Source organism: Danio rerio, chromosome 24, assembly GCF_049306965.1.
Source record: "Danio rerio strain Tuebingen ecotype United States chromosome 24, GRCz12tu, whole genome shotgun sequence".
NCBI classification, from domain to species: Eukaryota; Metazoa; Chordata; class Actinopteri; order Cypriniformes; family Danionidae; genus Danio; species Danio rerio.
In genome coordinates, this window is record NC_133199.1 from 9,870,884 (window position 1) to 9,892,064 (window position 21,181).

Consider the following 21,181-nt stretch of genomic DNA (forward strand, 5'->3'; position numbering starts at 1 on the left):
CCCTGAGAGCCAAGGTACGCATTCACCTTGAATACCTCATCTCTGTTGCCAAATCAATAACTTACATTTTCCCTTTGTTTAACTGAAGAAAGTTGTCACATGCAACTGTTAATTTCATCAATGAACATTTGTTTGATGAATGATGAATTGATGAATTTCATCAATGCATTTATGTATTCTTACATTTATTTGTTCTTACATAAATAAGAATTATTACATAAAATAAGAACAATTATAAAAATAAAAAAGTACATTGCACTTTGGACAAAATAAATCTATTAATGGTAAGGCATTGTCTATTATTATTATTATTATTATTATTATTATTATTATTATTATTATTATTATTATTATTATTATTATTATTATTAATAATAATAATAATAATGATGATAATGATAATAATAATAATAATATTAATATTAATAATAATAAATACATTTACAACATTTTTTTGAACAAAATCTTGAAGTTCTCTCACCTTTTTTCTTACTGTTTTCTGTTTTTCAGGAGTGCTGTATCTGCAGTATGGGGACGACACAAAGCAGATCCGCATGCCTAATGAGATAACAAGTGTTGACACAATCAGAGCCCTGTTCGTTAGTGCCTTCCCTCATCAGCTCAACATGAAGATGCTGGAGTCGCCCAGCACTGCCATCTACGTCAAAGATGAGACCAGAAATGTGTATTATGAACTCACCGATGTCAGGTGAGTGTATGTGTGTGTGCATTAGCTAGTTTGAACAGCTTACAGTCTTCCTTCCTCTTTTCCTGTGGCCTGCTTCCTTAAATTCCACGACATCATTCAAGAGAGGAAGTGACCTTCTTCGAGGTCCAAACGAACCCTTATTTCCTTTACTAGTGCTTTTTCCTTGAGAACAGTTTCAGTATTCGAGTATCACATGTATTTGGTTTACAGGAAATGTGCAACTGTTAAAAGAAAAAAAAACATTTACTTGTTCAAATCCTATCAAAGTTTCAGTCAATAAAATGAATTAAGTTACTACTTAAAGGGCACCTATTTTACCCTTTTTACAAGATGCAAGACAAACCATTGGTGTTTCCAGAATGTGTCTGTAAAGTTTTGCTCAAAATTCCCATCTGATTATTTATTATAGCCTCTAGAATTTGCCCATTTTTCTGTCTGAGTATTGTACTGTTTTTGTAGCCTGTGAATTTAAATAAAAAGGAGCTGCTTCGCCCCACCCACGGTTCCTATATGTTTGTCTGCTTCTCATGCGTTACATCAGATAAACAGCACAGTGACAGAGACAGACTCAGATGAACAGCTCATTAGTCAAAAATAGCAAGTTTGTTTGATGTATTTGTGGTGGAGTTTATTCAAGCCTTTCTGATACGATGAGTCACACTCAAATACCGTTTGCAGTACACACACAATCACACACACATATGTGCACATTTACTGAAACACCATGCGGCCATGGTGATTATAGCAGTTAAGAATTGCAAAGCGATTTTACTTTCTTTATTACAAACATGCTCTGTTTTATAAACATTTTAAACTTTTAAAACTGATAAAAATCCCAGAGATTGTAAGAAATATTTTAATCCCAGTGTATTTGCAAAAAATATTCTGTGGGCATGTGTATACATGCTTTTATGGAGACATGGCACCTATCAATCAATTATGTGGGCGGGGAAAACCACATTTCTATATCACATTGTGGTGGGCCTCAAAATCAATGGCATTTGGGTCCTATTTTAATGTCAGGAAAAAAAGGAGACTTCTTGGGTTTATATCACTCCAATATGACTGTGGACACACCACATCTCCAGACAAACCACTTACAAAAGTTGATTCTTGACAGAAAAAAAGCCAGGTAAAAAATACAGTCTGGTAAAAAAAAAAAAAAAAAAAAAAAAAAAAAAAAATATATATATATATATATATATATATATATATATATATATATATATATATATATATATATATATATATATATATATAATAAATTTAAAAAGTTAGTTTTAGGTTCTATTTGAGGGTCTATTCTTCAGTAAATCATGGGCTAACTTTAATTTTTAATTTAATTAACACTTTCGGAAACAATATCTTTTCCAGAACTTCATAGATTGTCTTAAAAAAAGAATGTAGAATGATGTAGAATGAAAAATATGTGTCTTTAACACTCAGTCCTGAGATTATCTTCTTGATTACAAATCATTTAATTCATGTTTATTTTTATAGCATTTTATTTCTATATTTTACAATGTAGATTCTGTCAAAGCAGCTTAACATGAATAAATAAGTTCTAGTAAATTGAAACTGTGTCAGTCCAGTTTTTAGAGTTGAAGTTCAGTTTAGTTTAGGTCAGTGTGGTTTAATTTTCACTGCTGAAAGTCTAAACACTGAAGAGCAAATCCATCAACGCGCAGCTCCACAAGTCCCAAACCAAGCAAGCCAGTGGCAACAGTGGTGAGGAACAAACTTCACCAATTGACAAAAGTGAAGGAAAAAACCTTGAGAGAAACCAGGCTCAGTTGGGCACAACCATTTTTCCTCTGGCCAAACTTCTTGTGCTGAGCTTGTCATGCTTACCTAAGTAATAATAATAATACTGAGATGAATCCAAGATGCAAGTGAATTTATTTATTGACCGGTGGTCAAAAATAATTGAGCAAAAAAGTCCAAAAACAGTGAAAACAAGAGTTCACCAGATTAATAACCAGGCAAACAGTCCAGTAATCTAGAGACAGATAACCGAGATTCCCGATAAGACACAGAGTAACATGAACAACGCTAACAAGCTGACTGCTCAGATATAGTCGTGGTAATTAGCCACAGCTGGGCTGCTCTTCAGAACAGCTGATCGGCGTAGCAATAAACCACGTGACCACAACAACACTGACACACCACAACAAACGCATGTAGAGTAGACAAAACATAAAGCATGTGACAACAACACAGACAATACCAGGTGCACACACACCTACAACAATGACAGAGCTGCAGTCTAGGCGCGGGAGAATGCTAGACGTCCATCGTGGAGAAGCTGCAGGTGTGGGTATAGGTCACCGGCGGGTATTCAGGCTGGTCCATGGGATCAATGCAGAGACTCGCCTGTCACTGGGTCTCTCAGGAATCAGTCTCATGCTCTCCACTCCTCCATAACCAACACAGTTTCTGCCAAGGAGACAGCCTGGTCCAAGATTATGGAGAGTGTTCACCTCACAAAAAAAATGTATTCACTCTACACTTCATTCACTCTGAGTTTCTTTCCACTGTTAAAGGCAAGAGAAAATGTTTTGAAGAATTTGTGGTGTTTTTAAAAGTTTTACCATAGTCCTTTTGGCCCTACTATTGGTGATTTTGTGATTATCACTCAAAAAAGGCAATTATAAGATTTGGAATCATTTGAGAGTAATTAAATACTGAGTATGTCAGTATTTTCATTTTCTATCCATTTACAAGTAAATACAGTTGTGAAGAGCAGCTTTTTCCAAATTAGATTGGTGGCAAAAGTTAAACAATTTCTTTCTAAAACAGATCTAGCCCATGCTTTAATTTCCTCTCGGTTAGACTACTGCAGCTCCTTGTACATTGGTCTACCCCAGTCAACACTCTCTCGGTTACGGTTGATCCAGAATGCAGCCACCAGATTAATAACATAAACTAAGAAAAGGATAATTTCTCCCCTCTCCTCGCTTCTTTGCACTGGCTTTCTATAAATTCAGGGTTGATTTTAAAATCCTTCTTTTCCCATATTAAGCTTTGCACAATTCTGCCCCGGTTTATGTCAGCGAGCTTATTAATCCATATACAGCTTGTAGACCATTAAGGTTCCATGATCAGTTTCTTTTGTCGATCCCTCGGTCTCGCTGCAAATCAAAAGGTGATCGTGCTTTCTGTGTTGCGGCCTCAAGGTTCTGGAACAGCCTCCCATGGAACATCAGGATTTCTCTATCCTTGGATACTTTTAAATCTAACTTAAAGACTTATTTTTACTCCCTTGCCTTTGAGTGACTCAAACATATAATTTCTTGTCTGTATTTTATTATTACATATATACATATATATTTAATTTTCTTACATTTTTAATACAAGTTTTATTTTAATTTCATTGTAAAGCGCTTTGGATCAACTACGGTTGTATAAAAATTGTGCTCTATAAATAAAGTTTGCCTTGCCTTGCCTTGCCTACTTAAAACTACTGTATAGTCTCTGACTTTTTTAACAATATAAATTTGTTTATACATTTAAACCACATTGAACTGAACTAAACTGAACGTCAACTCTGAAAACTGGACTGACACAGTTTCAATATACTAGAACTTTTATGTTAAGCTGCTTTGACACAATCTACATTGTAAAAGCGCTACAGAAATAAGCAAGGATATACAAATGTAGCTTCCAAAGAAATTAAGCTGACCAATGATGCTGAAGCTCTGAAAAAAACACAAAGGAAATATACTCTGTCATAAAAGAAGTCTAACACATTCAAGATCTATATAGTAATCTGTTTTCTGAAGTCAAAACTTTATGTTATCAGTGTTTGCTGATAATGGCCTCCTTCATGGTTGAAACTATGATATTAATGTTGATTTGAACAGCATGAGAGTTAATAAATGATGACAGACGTTTTCATTATTGGCATGGATTGTTACTGTAAAATGGAACTATGGCTGTGAAAATCTTCAGTTTTGTTTCTTTAATACGATCTAGACTGTAAACAAGATCACATACAAACAAACAGAACATCATAACTAGATTTCATTCGAAGAGAATTACAGTCTCTGACTTCAAAGCCAGGCAGCTGACGATTGAATTTATTTTTTTCTGACTTTAAACCAACAAACCCAAATGTCTATACATTACCCGCCTTAAGTTAACATATGTCACACTTCAAAGAATCACTCCCACAGATTTCACTCTCATTCTCGCTTGTATTTCTTCTTTTCCTCTATCCTTAGCCAGTCTCCAAGTACTAATGCATCCATTAATTTTCTTTCCTGTTTACAGAATTCTGAGTAAACCGTAATGCTTTCTCATTTGAGAATCATATTTTGGAGTCATAAATCAAAGTAAACTGAACTCCATGGGCTCTATTTTGACGGTCCATGCGCAGAGCGCAAAACGCAGGGCACAAACACTTTCAGGGCGTGTCAGGACGCGTTTTTGCTAATTTAAGGGCGGGAAATCTGCCTTGCGCCGCGGCGCATGTTCTAAAAGGGTTGAGTTTATTTTCTTAATGAGTTATAGGTGTGTTTTGAGAATAAACCAATTAGAGTCTCATCTCCCATTCCCTTTAAGACCCAGCTGCGTCGCGCCAAGTGCGCATTCGCCCTTTACAGGACGCAAAGTAAGTGTAAGTGGAAAAAATGAGCATTTCACAAGCAAACAGTTCACAGTTAACAGTTTTTTAACAGAAAACTGTTAAACAGAGCATCTACTGCGTGAGGATGAGAGATAATGGAACTACTTTCACATTCGCTCTTGGATAGGGAAACCTTCACGCACAGACATCAATTAGTCTATAAATAAATACTTTTGTTTGTTAAGCGCAAATATTCTTTTCAAAACTATTTCTAAATTCAGTTCTAATTTCCAGCAAAAAAATAAATGAATAATAATAGCAAAATGTGCTCAAAAACCTGAGTTATATCCTAAAACACATGCTGTGCCCCTTATGGTCTAAAACCTGACAGGTGGGCAAATCTAAGCTTGTTTTTAATAAAACAAATATAAATATGGATATAATAAATAATACTGCTAATAGTAATAACATTATACAAAAGCAAACTGTTATGAATGAACTGAAAAAGCCTCCCGAGATGAAGAAGACATAAAAGCAGTGGTTTTTCATATTTATGTAGGCTAGAAAATAATATGTTTTGTAATATTTTAATCCTTTATATTTATATTCTATATCTATTCTCCTTATATACTATATATATCCTTAATATTTACATTTTTTCATATGTAAAGATATTTGCCTATTGCTCTCTTTTGCGTATTAAGCAGTGCGTAAGCGAGGCGCAACTTTGCGCTGGAGTTTAGACCGGGTTAGTTTTGGTCTAATGAAAGATCTATTATAGATTCTCAAAATAGCAACGCGCCAGCGGTCCGCCTCAGAACGCCTTCCTTTTTAGACCAGAACGCCTATGGACGCAAAAATGAGCGCTAATGCATTTGCTATTTAAACAGCGTAGCGTAACGCCTCAAAACGACTCTTGCGCCAAGCTGAAACTACCAAAAGACTACTGCGCCACGCCTTGCGCCACACTGCGCCGAGTGTATGATAGGGCCCAATGTCTGTTGGAAATTTAACTACAGCTTATAGATGTCTGTAAGCTGACAGAATTAACTAAACTGCAAAATTCACTCAGTGTTACTGCCACTGCCCTTTACTTGTACAGACTGAGCAAGCTGTCTCTTTAATACCTCACAGATTATATACATGTTGCTGCTGATTTGCCTGACATTTTTGACACGCCCACCAAACAAGAGATGTGTAAAATGTATGTCAAATGTATGTCAAAACCTGTTGAAAAGCATTGTTCATTGTTTCTAGGAAACAAATCATCCAACCCGGAAACTGTCGCAAAACATTGCGCACCAGCTTGAACAGGCCTCAGAGTCACATGATCTTATAGATAACATGTTAATTTGGTGCTCAAACATATTTGTTTTATTAAACTTTTATTTTTTGACATCAAAATTTTGTAGAAATGGATCAGTAATTTTGATTAATAGTAAGTTTTATAAAATATGAAGGTTTTATATACATTTATTGCATCCTTGCTAAATAAAAGTTAGAAGAAAAACACAACAAAACAATCATTTGAGTTCTTGTTCACGCTTTAAAAACGACCAGTGTGCCTTTTCAGGTGAAACGGCTTAAAATTATTGCTCATCATGCACCATGCAGGTTTTCCTCCAATCATATGTTTTATAGATTGCAGGATATGACTAGAGATTTAGAAACTTCCCACATCAGCAAGTAGATTTGTCAATGGAGTGAATCATTTGATCTTCAAACAATTCCATGGGGGTTTTAAAGCACTGGCCAATCACAGCCAAATTTAATCATCGACTGTTTCCTCAGATCTCACGGGACAATAAATAGTGACTCATTCACACATTGTCCTGTAGACAGAAGAGCAGCCTGCCTTACATTTCCATGGTGATGTAACATGTACTTTGAAACAACCCCTTTTTTTATCAAGGCTGTAAATCAGAATTACAGCCACATGACCACATATCAAACTTCTTGAGAAAATGCTCACGTCATTTTACACAAGCAGCTTTCTCATACAAACACACTATGAGAGGTCCAGACTTAAATAGACAGAAAAACATAAATAAAGTTGGTTACTCAGCAGCAGTTAATGTTTTAGCTTGGCTCTATTAGTAAATCATTCTTAGACCAACAAGGAATTATCGACTGGATATTAACGGACATTTCATTCGACATGGATTTTGTCTCTAAGGATCGTATGTACTCGACTCCATCTCCAATTTCTCGCTCTGAATCGCCTGTGTCTCTTAGCGAATCGCTTTATTCACGGGATTCCTTTGACCAGGGTCGTTGCCACTCTCCGCTTACGCGTGTTGACATCCCGTCGGCTATCGTTCATCCTGTTGTGGCAGGGCTCAGGGGCCGATCTTCAGGGCACCGTGTGCGACCCCGTTCGGACGGTGACATTTGGTCAGCATATGTAACTGATGTGGATTTTTCCCCCCGCAGGAGCATCACAGATCACTCCTGCCTGAAAGTGTATCATAAAGACCCAGCACACGCCTTCAGTCACGGACCCCGGCCGAGCAATGGAGACACAAGGGTGAGTGTCAATGTTAATGTAGCCATCTACAGTAAATTACTGGTGGCAGTTTGCCGGTAACTTACTGTAAATCAGTTACAGCAAAAATACTGTATTTATAGATACAGCATCATTTATGTGGTTGTATATGTTTATTTACAGAATTATATGTATGTATTTACTGTAAAATACACAGTTACTTTCACAAAGCAACTTTAAAATACAGTACTGCATAACTCCTACAGTAAAATATAGTTCACATTACAGTTAAATGCTGTGTAATTTACAATCATTAACAGCGTGCCATTTTAGTTAAATTATTTCTACTCGAAGGATATGTGGAAATTGAATGCCTTTGCAGTGGTGTAAAGTAATGAATTACAAATACTCAAATTACTGTAATTGAGTCGTTTTTCTCTGGAATTGTACTTTACTAAGTAGTTTTATAAATGTTTACTTTGCCTTAAGTACATTTTTACTGCAGTATCAATACTTTTTCTCCACTACTTTCCTTCAACCTGCAGTCACTAGTTTATTTTGTTTTGTCTTGTTATTTTGAAAATGTAATTCCTGTTTCAAAAAATGAGAAATGAGACTGTAATACTATTTTAAAGATTAATACCCACGCCAACACAGGGAGAACCTGCAAACTCCACACAAAAAGGCCAACTAGCCCAGCTAGGACTCAAACCAGCGACCTTCTTGCTTTGAGGGTGAAAGTGCTAACCACTGAACCACCGTGCCACCCACACATACAAATTCTTACATATAAATGCATTATACTAGTCATCCATGTGTTTGATCGACATGACCTTAAACCATCATAGTTGTTGAGTGCTATTCTCCTTGTTTAAAAATCCCACTAACTAGTTGATTTTGCAAATCTTTCAGTTTGTAAAAAAAAAACACACAAAAAAACAGGAGAATAAGAACCAGCAATTAAAGAAGCTAAACTGTATGTAAAATGTCTGTTTTGTTGCAAGCTGTTCATACACTGGCAATGACAAATAAATAATACATACAAATTCGTTCATTCATTCATTTTCCTTCAGATTAGTCTCTATTTCAGAGGCCACCACAGCTGAATGAACCGCCAACTATTCTGGCATATGTTTTACGCAGCAGATGCCCTTCCAGCCTCAATCCAATTATGGGAAACACCCATACAGGCTCCTTCACTCACACACACACACTCATACACTACGGCCAATTTAGTTCAATTCACCTATAGCGTATGTCTTTTGACTGTGGGGGAAACCAGAGCACCTTGAGGAAACCCACTCAAGCACGGTGGGAACATGCAAACTCTACAAAGAAATGCCAACTAGCCCAGCTGGGACTCGAAATAGCTTCTTTTTTTTGCTGTTAGGCGACAGTGCTAATCACTGGGCCACCGTGCCGCCCATTCATACAAATTCTTACATATAAATGTATTATACTTGTCATCCATATGTTTGATCGACGTGATCCATAACCATCATAGTCGTTGAGTGTTTTTCCCCTTGTTTAAAAATCCCCCTAACTAGTTGATTTTGCAAATCCTTCAGTAATACCCACATGTTGCCACTCTTCTTTTTTTTTGGCATACTCTGAATAAAGAATGAACTGAGGGCATTATTTAAATAACAGGTCCCTTCCCGGCCTCTCCTCTTCTGTTCGTCCGTCTCCAGGGGTCCATGTGCTCTTCACAGTTACAGTCACCCCCACCACGGTCACCCCATTCCAATCCTTTCATGTCCCTCTTTGTCCCCCGGGCCTAATTTCAGGGGGATTGGATCAGGATTGAAGCGGAATTGGTGGAAGCGCTGAATAGAGAGCAAGGGCTTTTTCCTCGTTCCTTTTCCTCCCATAATCCCCTTTAATCTCTAGCCATGCCGGGCCTGTTTGTTTGGTGGTGATGTAACGGAAATTAGATCGCAAGGCTTTCATTTTCTCTGTGTGTTTCCCCAAATTTAACAAGGTAGCCCCAGACTTTTGTCTGTGGTAATCCCTGGTCTGGCTTTGACCAACTCGCTCAGCTAATATGCATTTGATTAGAGCTTTAAACGCTGCCATATAAGAGCCCTTAAGGGACGTTGTAAAAAGTTCCAGGAAGTGAAGGACTTTGCTCACTATATTTTGTTATAAGGTTCAAAACACTCTGTGTCACTTTTAGAAGCTTGCATATAAGCGTAAAAGGCAGATAGTTGGCCTAATTTCCATGTTAATGGCTTGTTTCCACTGAGTGGTATGGTTTAGTACAGTGCGGTTTGCATTTATTTCCGTTTCCACTTTCAAAAAAAAAATAGTGAACCACTTATTTGGGACCCTCACCTTATCCACACTGTAACAAAAAGCTTGAAAATTATGGTAAAAACAGCAGCTGTTGTTGCAAGTTTTTCACCATTAAATAAAGTACAAACCATAAAACTAATTTCGCATTTTTACAGTAAAAGTACCATATTTCATTACTTTTTAGTGTTAATACGTCTGTTTTTTTTGTTTTTGTTTTTTTTTTAAGTACTAATATATAATAATATACATCATATTATTTGTTACACAGGCATGCATGTTAACACAGACATTTTAACAAAACCATAAACATATGGTGATGAGAAAGCCATATAATGCAGTGGTCCGCAACCCCCATGCCAGAGGTAGAGGCCGCACAAGAAATCATTAATTATTTCCATTTTATTTATTATCTGAGTCTTCCATTTTATCTATTATCTGTTAAGCAATCTTTTATTTTTAAATCTTTTATTTTGAAAAATTACAGTATTCTCTTGGTCTCTTGAGCGCTTAAATGTAACCCACATGCTCGCAAAATAAGTAAGAAACAGACGTCTTTAGAAAGTTTCTTTGCAAAGGTGAAAAGGCCCAGTGAAGGACCTTCGAACTGTCAAGAAATGAATCCGCAACCCATTTGTTAATAAATCAGGTGAATCCAGCCTGTCTGCAAGAAGAAGATCAACTGCTGGAGATCGCAAATATCGCTAGCCTTGTTTGCATATCGCATTTTTTCCTTGTGCTAGTTCGTTATTTCCAATAGAGCCGCGCGGTTTGGCGCGCATATCTCACTCCTTCCAGGTCCACACAGTTGAAAACATCTCAACTTGTGAGTTCACTGCGAGTAACTTGACAAGAATGGACCGATCAGCTTCAGGCTTTGTATGGAATATACACAATTCGGCAGACTAATTTTCTTAGACAAACACAGAACACCCAAACACTGCGGTGCTTTTTATTTTCTCCATAAATAAAACTTGTATCAGAGTTGCAGCAATGTTTTATCAACTTGTCATCCACTGAGAAAACAGTTAAAGGCCATCTAGAAACATACCTGTCAACAATATGATTTGAAAAAAATGATAACCTTTTCCTCACTGTATAATTTAAACTATCTGATTAAAGAGCAGAGAATGAATCTTTCATTAGGATTTTTCGTATGATTACAAAAAATAACAGATATGTCAATTTAAAAATGCACAGATCCATAATGAAAGCTTTCAATTGCTTTCCTAACTTTTTATGGTCATTTAAGACAAAATATGTTGTGTTTATAAAAACCCACCCAAATCGAATGTTTAGATGTTGTTGTTATTATTATTATTATGTGTGCATGTCTTATCTGACAGTCACGTACCGATACATGAACTGACTGTTCCGATAAATATTGTTTGTTTTTTTGTTGTAGGAGGTTTTTTATTCTACTAATAATTTTGGAGAAAATTGTATTGTTATACTGTCATATGATCAGATGCAATTTGACTAAGTAACTACAATTAATGGTAAACCAAATGTTAAAAAATGTAATTATATTTGATATTATACTTTAGTGTACTTTAGTATACTTTAGCATAATGCCATAGTCATACTAGAGTTTAAGTTGGCGAAATTATGTTGCACAGCCCTGGGAAAAGGGGCGGGATTAAACAAGATGATTAGACATTTAAAAAAGCGAGCGATTGGTCCATATGTTTAATTTCTGTCCAGAGAGGTCATGTTTTAATTCTCGTTTGGTCTTACACAGTCAAGTGATGCGATTTCCTAGGTCAGAGTTCACCAAGCTTAAACTTTGCAACGCATTGAACTGCGAAACTTGATGCACGAACTTGCGTTTCCGGTCTGACGCATTTGCGTACGTATGAATTAGAGTCTATAGGGAGAAAAGTGCAGTGTGACCGCAGCTTAACTTAAAGGTATTACAAACATACACTGTATTGATCAAAAATAAATTTGTGTTGTAACAGTGAATGAATTAAGTTTACTTATTAGATTTGCAAGTTTACGTAGATTAAACATAAAGCAATTAAGTTGTCGCTAAAAACCCCTCAATATTTGTGTTATTTCAGCTTAGTTTATAAGTAATGCATTACATTTTAGAGACATTAATATTGTAATGTAAGCAATTACAATCAAATGACAGTAACTAGTAATAGTAACTAGTAACTTCCCCAATTCTGGTAACAGGAATAAGCACTAAAAGGTGAACTGACATTCAAATCTAGATTTTAGCCTTAGTCATTTACATATTTATTGAAGCAGAGAAAGTATACAAAAAGTGTTTTTTTTTCTCTAAAAGAAAGTAAGTTGTTCAGATCAGAAAAGGACAATGTGCAGTTTAAAAAGAAACCTAAATGCATTTACATTGTATGGCATTGTGACTAAGCTTTGTATGTTGGCGCTGTGTGATTGTGATGTTTGGTTATGGGTTTAAATACAGTTAATAAGTCAAGGAAGGTATAATCAGCTGTAAACTGTAGCAGTGTGTTGAGATGAGCAGTGCTCCTGGTCATGATTAAAAAGCCTGTATCCACCTTTAAGAGGTTATTGCACAACACTGTTAAATGTCCAACAAGCTCTCACATGCTTTACAATGTGACTGACACGGATCATAGGTTTGACGCCCAGCTCATGTTGTGTGTCTGTAAAAACACACACATTTTGCACGAATAGGATACAAAACAAGGCTTTAAGTACTAAAAATTCTACAGTTTTCTTTGTCAGCAAAGGATCAATGAAACAAGGGCCAGTCACAAAATGCTGATTATATTTGGCAAAATGTGACATATTTCAATAATCATGAAAAACTTATTTGATTTAGCATTATTCTAGCGAAAACATTTAATGTGAAAAATTATGTATTTATTTTATTTTACTTTTTGAGACAGTTGCTATTGGTAAACTAACAGAATTTTAATAATTAAAAAAGTGTTAAAGCTCATAGTCCTAGAAAACGATTTGAGGTTTTTTTTTTTTTTTTTTTGAGGTTTAACGTGTGATTGTTACGATACAGACTCTGACAGCAGATGTGTGGATCCAAATGCAGTTCAATTAAGGCTAGGTCATACAGTCAACGGTCAAAAAACAAGAGCAAAACAGTAGCACAAGGGGAATCCAATAAACATGTTCAAAATACAGGCAAGAGGTCAGGCTAGGCGGCAACAAATCAAAACGAGCACAAGGCAAGAATGAAAAAACAAAACAAAACAGCAAAACAAAGAAGGATAAACCGATTCGTAATGTTTTTAAAGAAATAAGACTCAGCAATGTGAATGTGAAAGTGGGTCTCAGGAGGATATAAAGCAAATTTTTCTAGTTATTTTAAAATATTATTAAATTACCCATGGCAAATATATATTTACCTTCGGCCCACTTGCCTCAATCTAATTTGTTTTTTCTGCCCTTCATAAGAAGGAACCCCTTAGTTAGATAACAGTTAAATAAGCAAATCTAATCCGGTTGTTTAGTGGTGACGTATGTAATACTGTTTCCGGGTCCAAGCCGCCATTCATTTCAGTGGAGAAATCATTAGTTTATGATCACGTTTTATTCCTATCACACATTAAAGTTACTTTTATAAAATTATAGTGTACACAACAATCTCTGGGCTTGCTGCATAACAAATACCAAAAATGTAACAATTTATAAAAAAAATTAATAAATTTTTGGCCATCGAATTTTAGGCATGGACATATATATTGCGATCGTGATTTTCGAAAGTATTAAATCGCTTTGTAAATGTTTATTATTACCATTTTATGAGTCTCCCCATTCAGTTGAATAGAGCGCTTGGACCCGGAAGCCGCTTCGCGTGACGTCAAACTTAACAAGCGGATACAACTATACAACAAATAAAACAGTATTTTTTCCCTCATGTTCATCTGTAATTCAGGTCTGTATATACCTCAGTAATGCGATCAAATATGAACGTCTATTAAACAGTGCAGATGACTTCAATCTCTCCTCAGCCAATCGAAAAGCAGGAAATCATAAACACAGCCTTTTTATGTCACATGAAAGTCATTCCTCTGCTTCCATCTTCCCTTCAGTCGAAAAAGGAAACATTCAGGATCAACACGCAGCAGCAGATCTCCATAAACAATGGCTTATATGTTCACGAAACCTGAGACTGAATCAATATGGCCATAAAAACGTCAGGACATAATTATCTGTTGATATGTAACATAATAAGACACATGGTTAATGGTTTATTGACTTGTTTTTGTCAAGCGTGACAGGCTAAACGGCATATTGTGTAAATATGGAAATATATCCAGCAGGGAGGATCGCCTGCAAATCTCCCAGTGTAATTGTGTTTGTTTCAGTCTTTCAAATATGGAAGTGGATTTGAGGGCTGAACACACACACACAGACACGCACACACTCTCTCACACACGATGAAGGACATGCACAAACACTGTACACACACTCTGGTGTTTTGACCACAGTTGTTAATGTTGTGAGTGTCGGGGGACGAGCGATACATTGTGCTTTCATCTAGAGCTTATACTAAACACACGCCTATGGGCAAGCACACACGTTTTGGTGGAATCTTTGTGGGGACTTGACATTGAATATTTTCTGTCCACTAACTCTGACAGAATGTTTACATTTTGAAACATACTTTTGATTGTTTTTAAAAAATATCAAGTTTAAAGAAAGAGAAACACACAATCTGCTGTTTTCTGTTTAAGCAGGCATGAAGATATTCAGACTTAATAGACTAATCAAAAAAAAAAAAAAGTGAAAACACTGCACCTGTTTAAACAAACCATTTTTGTGTGTTTCTGTGGCAGAGAGAGGAAGAAAAGGTCTGGAGCATTTTAATAGCTTATAAAATCTGCTTAATAAGCACAATTATTTTAAAATATTTATTTATTTGTTTATCATGCAAGAACTTTAATGTACAGGCATCATGAAATATAAAGCCATTGAATGATGCAGGAAATTAAATAAATTAAACTAAATTAAATTTAACATGCAACATGGAATCAATTTAATTTAATAAAGTGTTTTTTATAATATATTGGACTTTTTGTTGCTTAAACATTACAACTACAAAAATATACAAATATATAGCAATTTTTAAAAGTGGTATAAAAATAGGGTGCATACAATTTAACAGTTATTTATTAATTAATTAATTAATATTCATCACAAAACAGAAAAAGCCATTGAATAAGGTGGGAAAATAAGTAATTCATTTTTTTTATTATAGTATCACAATTTGTATTTTTTTTTATTTAATAAAAAGATTAATTTAATAAATTTTTAACATTTTATTTAAAATTTTATTTAATTACATTTTAATATACTTTAATTTAAAATTAAACATGTATTTATGAATTGATTAATAGTCATCACAAAACAGAAAAAAACATTGAATTAGAAGAAAAAGAAGAAAAAAGTTAAATTAAATAAAAAATGTATTACAATTTTTTTTTATTTAATAAAATGTTTAATTTAACATACTATTTAATTTAATATATTTTTTACATTTAAGATTTTTTATTTAATTACATTTTAAATTTAATTTAATTAAAAACTTAATGAAATATAATTAAATTATAATTAAAATAATTAAAAATTTCCCCATTATACTTGTGACGACTGAATATTAAAGTTTTTGTATAATAAACAAATTATTAATTTAATTTAATTATTTAAAAAATAAAGTGAACTCTTTGTTGCTTAAAACTTACAAATAAATATCAAATATATAACAATTGTAAAAAGTGATATAAAAACAAAGTGCAAACATAAAAAAAATAAACGGAAACTTTTATTCATGAATTGATTACATAATTAATTCGTTTATTATGCAAAAAACTATAACATACAGTCATCACAAAACAGAAAAAAGAATAACTTAAATTAAATTAAATTAGCTGTTTTCATGCTTAAAACTTACATAGGAAAAATTAAGCATGTAACATTTTTTTTAATGATATGAAACATAGGGTGCATAAATGCATTTATAATTTAATTTATTAATTAATTAGTTTATTATGCAAGAACATCCAGTCATCACAAAACAGAAAAAGTATAATAGGGAAAAAAATATTAAATAAAAAAATTATATTTACTATAAACATTAAATAAATTAAAAACTGTATTAAATTAAACATTTGTTTAATTTAATAAAAAAAATATATATCAAAAAGTTTAAAAGTGATAAGCCTAACACAATGCATAAATGCAAACATTTCTTTGTATTGCCCTGCTGTTTTAGCCTTAAAATGTGTTTTTGTATGAAACAAATGTCTTTTTGTTCAATGTCCAGAATATTTAAGCGACTTAATGAGATTGTTGGAACAGTAGATCCGATTTGGAATCCATACCTAAACACACACACACATATGTCTGAGCACACACACACACACACACACACACGCACACACACACACACACACATATATATACATGCAGCTATGTGTGTCTTTGTACCAGTCTATTAAAACAGCAAGCGGATTATAGTTCAACGTGACTGTGCACAGTTTACAGACGGCTCTTAACTTGAAACAGACTCATAAAAATCAATGCAGTCTGACTTCAGCTCTCTGCAGTAAATGTAAGCTCAAACTAATCTCAAACAACGTTGACATGACATTTGATCCACTTTACTGTTTATTCTGTGCAAAAACAATATCTAAAGTGATCAATACCCTTTTTTATTTTACAGTCAGACTTTTAGGTGAATAAAGATTTTGCAGCATGTTATATGTGAAAGAGAAAAAAACGAGTGGAAAAAGGAGGGAATCAGAAGTTGTCCTTAAGTCATCTTGGGCCAAATTCAAACCAAATGTTCACATTCCACCGTCTTTTGATTTCTTTTTTTTATCACAGGTTTAATATTTTGAGTCAGCCTTCCTCCAACAGATTCTCTACCTTTTAAGGTAATGAAGAGCTGAGAATGCAGAGACAGGCAAGAACTTTCATGTTACTCACGCAGTGTTGCTCAGGTAACATCTGGAGAGCAACTTTCTGCCTCCCAATCAATCAAAGCCAGAGAAATACTGCAAAGTCTGCTTAAACTGGTGACCTGGGGACATGCATCAACACTGCGTACGCAGAAAAACTTTGCGCACACCAGGTTTTACGCTCACGTTTGGATGTAATAACGATGAAATTATCGTGAGAATGTGCGTTGGTCCACGCCAACTTCATGTGTGGCGTACATGCATTTCTTGTGTGTGTTTTAATTTATTTCTATTGGCGACTCCTAGAGGCAATTGTGTTAAATTGCACACTACAAAGTATCGCACCAACACATGTGAAAAACATTGCCATCAATTTATAATTGATCAAATGGGTTAATTGACACATTGTTTGACCAGTTATGTGGTTTAGAATTTATAAAAGCATTTGCAAATGTATACAATATTATGGCAAGGTGGCCTTGGTCAACCCAAGATTCATTCATCCTCACAAACACGCGATGGGTGGCTTCTTGATTTAACCCTTGTGTGGTGTTCGTATTTTGGTTACTCAGCCAGTGTTCATGGGTCTGGTGGACCAGCTAGAATTTTGGCTTTACAAATTAACACTATCAAACAATTTTGTGTTACATTACTCAACAAAAGTTTACTTAATCCCAATTACAAGCCATATGCACTGCAAACATGGTTCATTTTTCCTCTTTACCTTTGTTAGATCGTATTGATGAATTAATGTGCTTTTATTATTGTACCCACCATGGTCATGGTCATCATCATCATCAGAAGCCCCTCTTTCTTCCACAATCAATTGCAAGGCCCTCGCAGCAGATAATCTTTTGGCCATCTTGAACAGTTGTGATAAGGAACCACACTGGCAAAGTCTTATTTATAGTACTATACCCCCTAATTCGCAGATGGGAGAGGTTATGAGAAAATAAAGCTTTGTTCCCGCAAGAGAGAGGGTAAAATTTGCGGAAATGTAGGAGCAGACAGTGTTGATAGTATTTGCATCAGTGTTGCAACTTTGTGCGGATGCTGGGGGGGGGGTTAGTTATTTAGCTTACCATGGGGATGGCAAAAATGGTGAACTTGGATTGGACAGAGAGAATCAGCGATGTAAACATGATTGGTGTCATGTTTATATTGAGTAATTAGATGCATTTTTATTCGATTGGATCACAGGTAAGCAAGAGACACATTCCTGTGTAAATCTTGCATTTAAAAGAGATTAGGCTAAAGTCACTTGTCCACTTTCGATCATGTGGTAACGTTACTGTAACGTCACTTTGATCTTTTAATCAAATACCACAGAAAAATACTTGAACAATCATGTGCTTTTTGTCAACGTTTGTACAGTTAGCAGGCTGTAAATAAAGTCTATATCATTGTCGATAATGTACAGGGAAAGTCACTTTAGTTTTACATCAGGCTATTTTAAGCTACTGTATATATATTTATGGCAGCTGTTGTTCTTAATAGCTGTTAAGTGTCCAGGTAAGGATACACAGGGCTACTTTTTGAGCAGTGTTGTTGGACAATATTTTAGAGTGTAGTTGGCTAGTTTGTACACATGCAATGACACAGTGAGAGTAAATGCAACTGTGAAATATGCAACTAAATCAGAGAGTAAATGATGACAGCATTTTTGTTTTTGGGTGGACATTTTTCCTTTTTCAAGTCTGTCTGCACAGTGCAGTTTATATAACAAAAAACTAAAAATTAAAGTTAAAATGTTATATTGTTCAGGTTTGTAACCTTCAAAAGAAACTTCAAGTAAAGATCAACAATTTGCATCAATTTATATTTAATTTCATGTTGGTATATTGTTTCAAAGTACAGCTGTTTTGACCTGATGTTCATTGAAATGGACAAACAAAAAGATCTGTTAAAGGTTATGGAAATTTGTATTTTTTTTTTTATGTGTTCTCATTTATGAAGCCCTTAAGAACAAGGGAAATGTACTTTTAAATTTTTTCTGAAAGAAACATAATTTGGTTTGTAAGAGGTTAAGGAAATAATTAAAATAGTGACGAAAGGAATTCATAGGGGAAAAAAATAGTTCCTCATTCAAAAGAGTTTTGAGACACTCCGTGGTTGATTTTATTGTGTATTTACATACTTATACCATCAAACAGTTGTACATACACAACGTAACACTAGTAGCACTGCAATATGGCTGTACAGTATATCAGTGCAGCAATGATGGTCAACTGGGCAGTTCTAGAAAGTCATTTCCAGCATTGTTTACCGCTTGTGACATCACAATCCACCATTTCTTCAAACAGCGTGTCTGAGAGACTCCTTTTGTTTTATGGAGTTAAAAAAAATAGGTGGGTGTTTTTTTTATTAAAACAAGGTGGTTGTGTAAACACACTTTCAACAAACATTTACACATAAACATTTTGTAAAAGTAAATGTTGCATAATAGGTGCCCTTTAATTTCAAATTATGTTTAAATAGAAAACAGTTCTTATATCACATTACTCTAGTACAAACACAGACCTGAATTACAGCTGAATTAGAGGCACATTTAGTTTATTATTTATATATATTTTTTGTTTACATGTTGTACTGAACACGTGTAAAGAGGTAAACTCAGTGACTGAACTGCATGTTTATTGATAGCATTCACTACCATAGTAATACGACGCAGCACAACAGTATGCTGGTGTAAAAAGTAGATACAGATTTGGAAGTTTGACCTGTTCTGGGTGTAGCCTGAGCTCTGACTCAACCTGCACAAAGCTCTCATTGTTTGGCATACACAGAGGCAGGGCAACACTTTCAACCAAAGTACATTATTTTGTCGTCTTTCTATTATTCTAAAAAGCTCTTTGGCTTAAAGGAATGCTCTGGTCTGTTTCTTCCGTACATCTCAGTTTGTTTGTTTTCTACTTTTGGATGACGCAGAGGCAGTCAGACAATAACTCAGCTTCCAAACTGATTTCCCTTCATAAGGAACTGCATCCAAAGAGAAACATCAGCTGATTTGATTTAGGAACTTTTGCTTTAAATGGGTTACTGATGAAAAATCTTGGAGAAGTAAATAAAAATCAGGCTTTGTGCAAAATGAAATTGGGCCTGAGGTGATGGAAAAGTCTGAATGGCTTTTTTGTTTCCTGTTATTTTACGCTCTGAAAAAAAGTACACGTGTAGTTTCACTCAAAACCAGTTCTTATTTCTCCCTCTCTCTCTCTGAATTCTATTCATCTGTCAAGTCATATGGTTTTTCCTGTTGCTCCTCATTGTTGAGTTTGGAGCCACATACATCTGAGTTTGTCTGTTCAGTATCCTCAGGCGTGAAGTTCTGCATTCTGAAGCACCGATTGGGAATCTTTTATTTGCTCCTGTTGCACTTGAAGTGTTTAAATGTCTCAGTAGTTTGTTTCATTGTTGTTGGTTTTTGGCTTTACTTTTTTCTAGCACTCTGTTATTTTGCAAAACAGTTATTTGCAACTTTTTATGTCACATTTCTTACTTTCTTTTTCTTTGTTGGAAGTTTGTATTTCACAAATTGGACTTTTCTCATATCTGTTGCACATGACAGATAAATTCCAAGAAGCAAATGTACAGTTGAAATCAGAATTATTAAACCCCCTTTAAATGTTTTTCTTTTTCAATTATTTCCCAAATGATGTTTAACAGAGCAAGGAAGTTTTCACAGTATGTCTGATAATATTTTTTCTTCTGGAGAAAGTCTTATTTTTTTATTTCGGCTAGAATAAAAGCAGTTTCACATTTTTAAAGAACAATTTAAGGTCACAATGATTAGCCCTTTTAAGCTATATATTTTTCCGATAGTCTACAGAACAAACCATCTTTATACAATAGCTTGCCTAATTACCCTTACCTGCCTAGTTAACCTAATAACCTAAATAAGCCTTTAAATGTCACTTTAAGCTGTATAGAAGTGTCTTGAAAAATATCTAGTCAAATACTATTTACTGTCATCATGGCAAAGATAAAATAAAACAGTTATTAGAGATGAGTTATTATGTTTTGAAAAGTGTTGAAAAATCTTCTCTAAAATTCTTTCAACAATGTTATATATAATTTATAGGTATCATTTATACTAGGTATTTATTTGGGGCCCCTCATATTTCTTGGGCCCCTAAGCAGCCGCTTACCTTGCTTAATGGTTAAATCTGCACCTGTTGGTTTGTTTTGTTACTAGATATTTAAATATTTACTGTTAC

The 21,181-nt window shown here is 34.6% G+C and overlaps 1 protein-coding gene across 50 annotated transcripts in view; it reads left to right on the forward strand.

Moving 5' to 3' along the window:
* The window catches only part of si:ch211-285f17.1, a 293,770-nt gene that overhangs the window by 215,006 nt on the left and 57,583 nt on the right, over positions 1-21,181 (forward strand). For all 50 annotated transcript variants that reach the window (XM_073941510.1, XM_073941529.1, XM_073941539.1 and 47 more), the window contains 2 exons: positions 511-709; positions 7,710-7,803. In XM_073941510.1, coding sequence (XP_073797611.1) covers positions 511-709; positions 7,710-7,803 — 293 coding nt within the window. The remainder of the gene's footprint in view (positions 1-510; positions 710-7,709; positions 7,804-21,181) is intronic.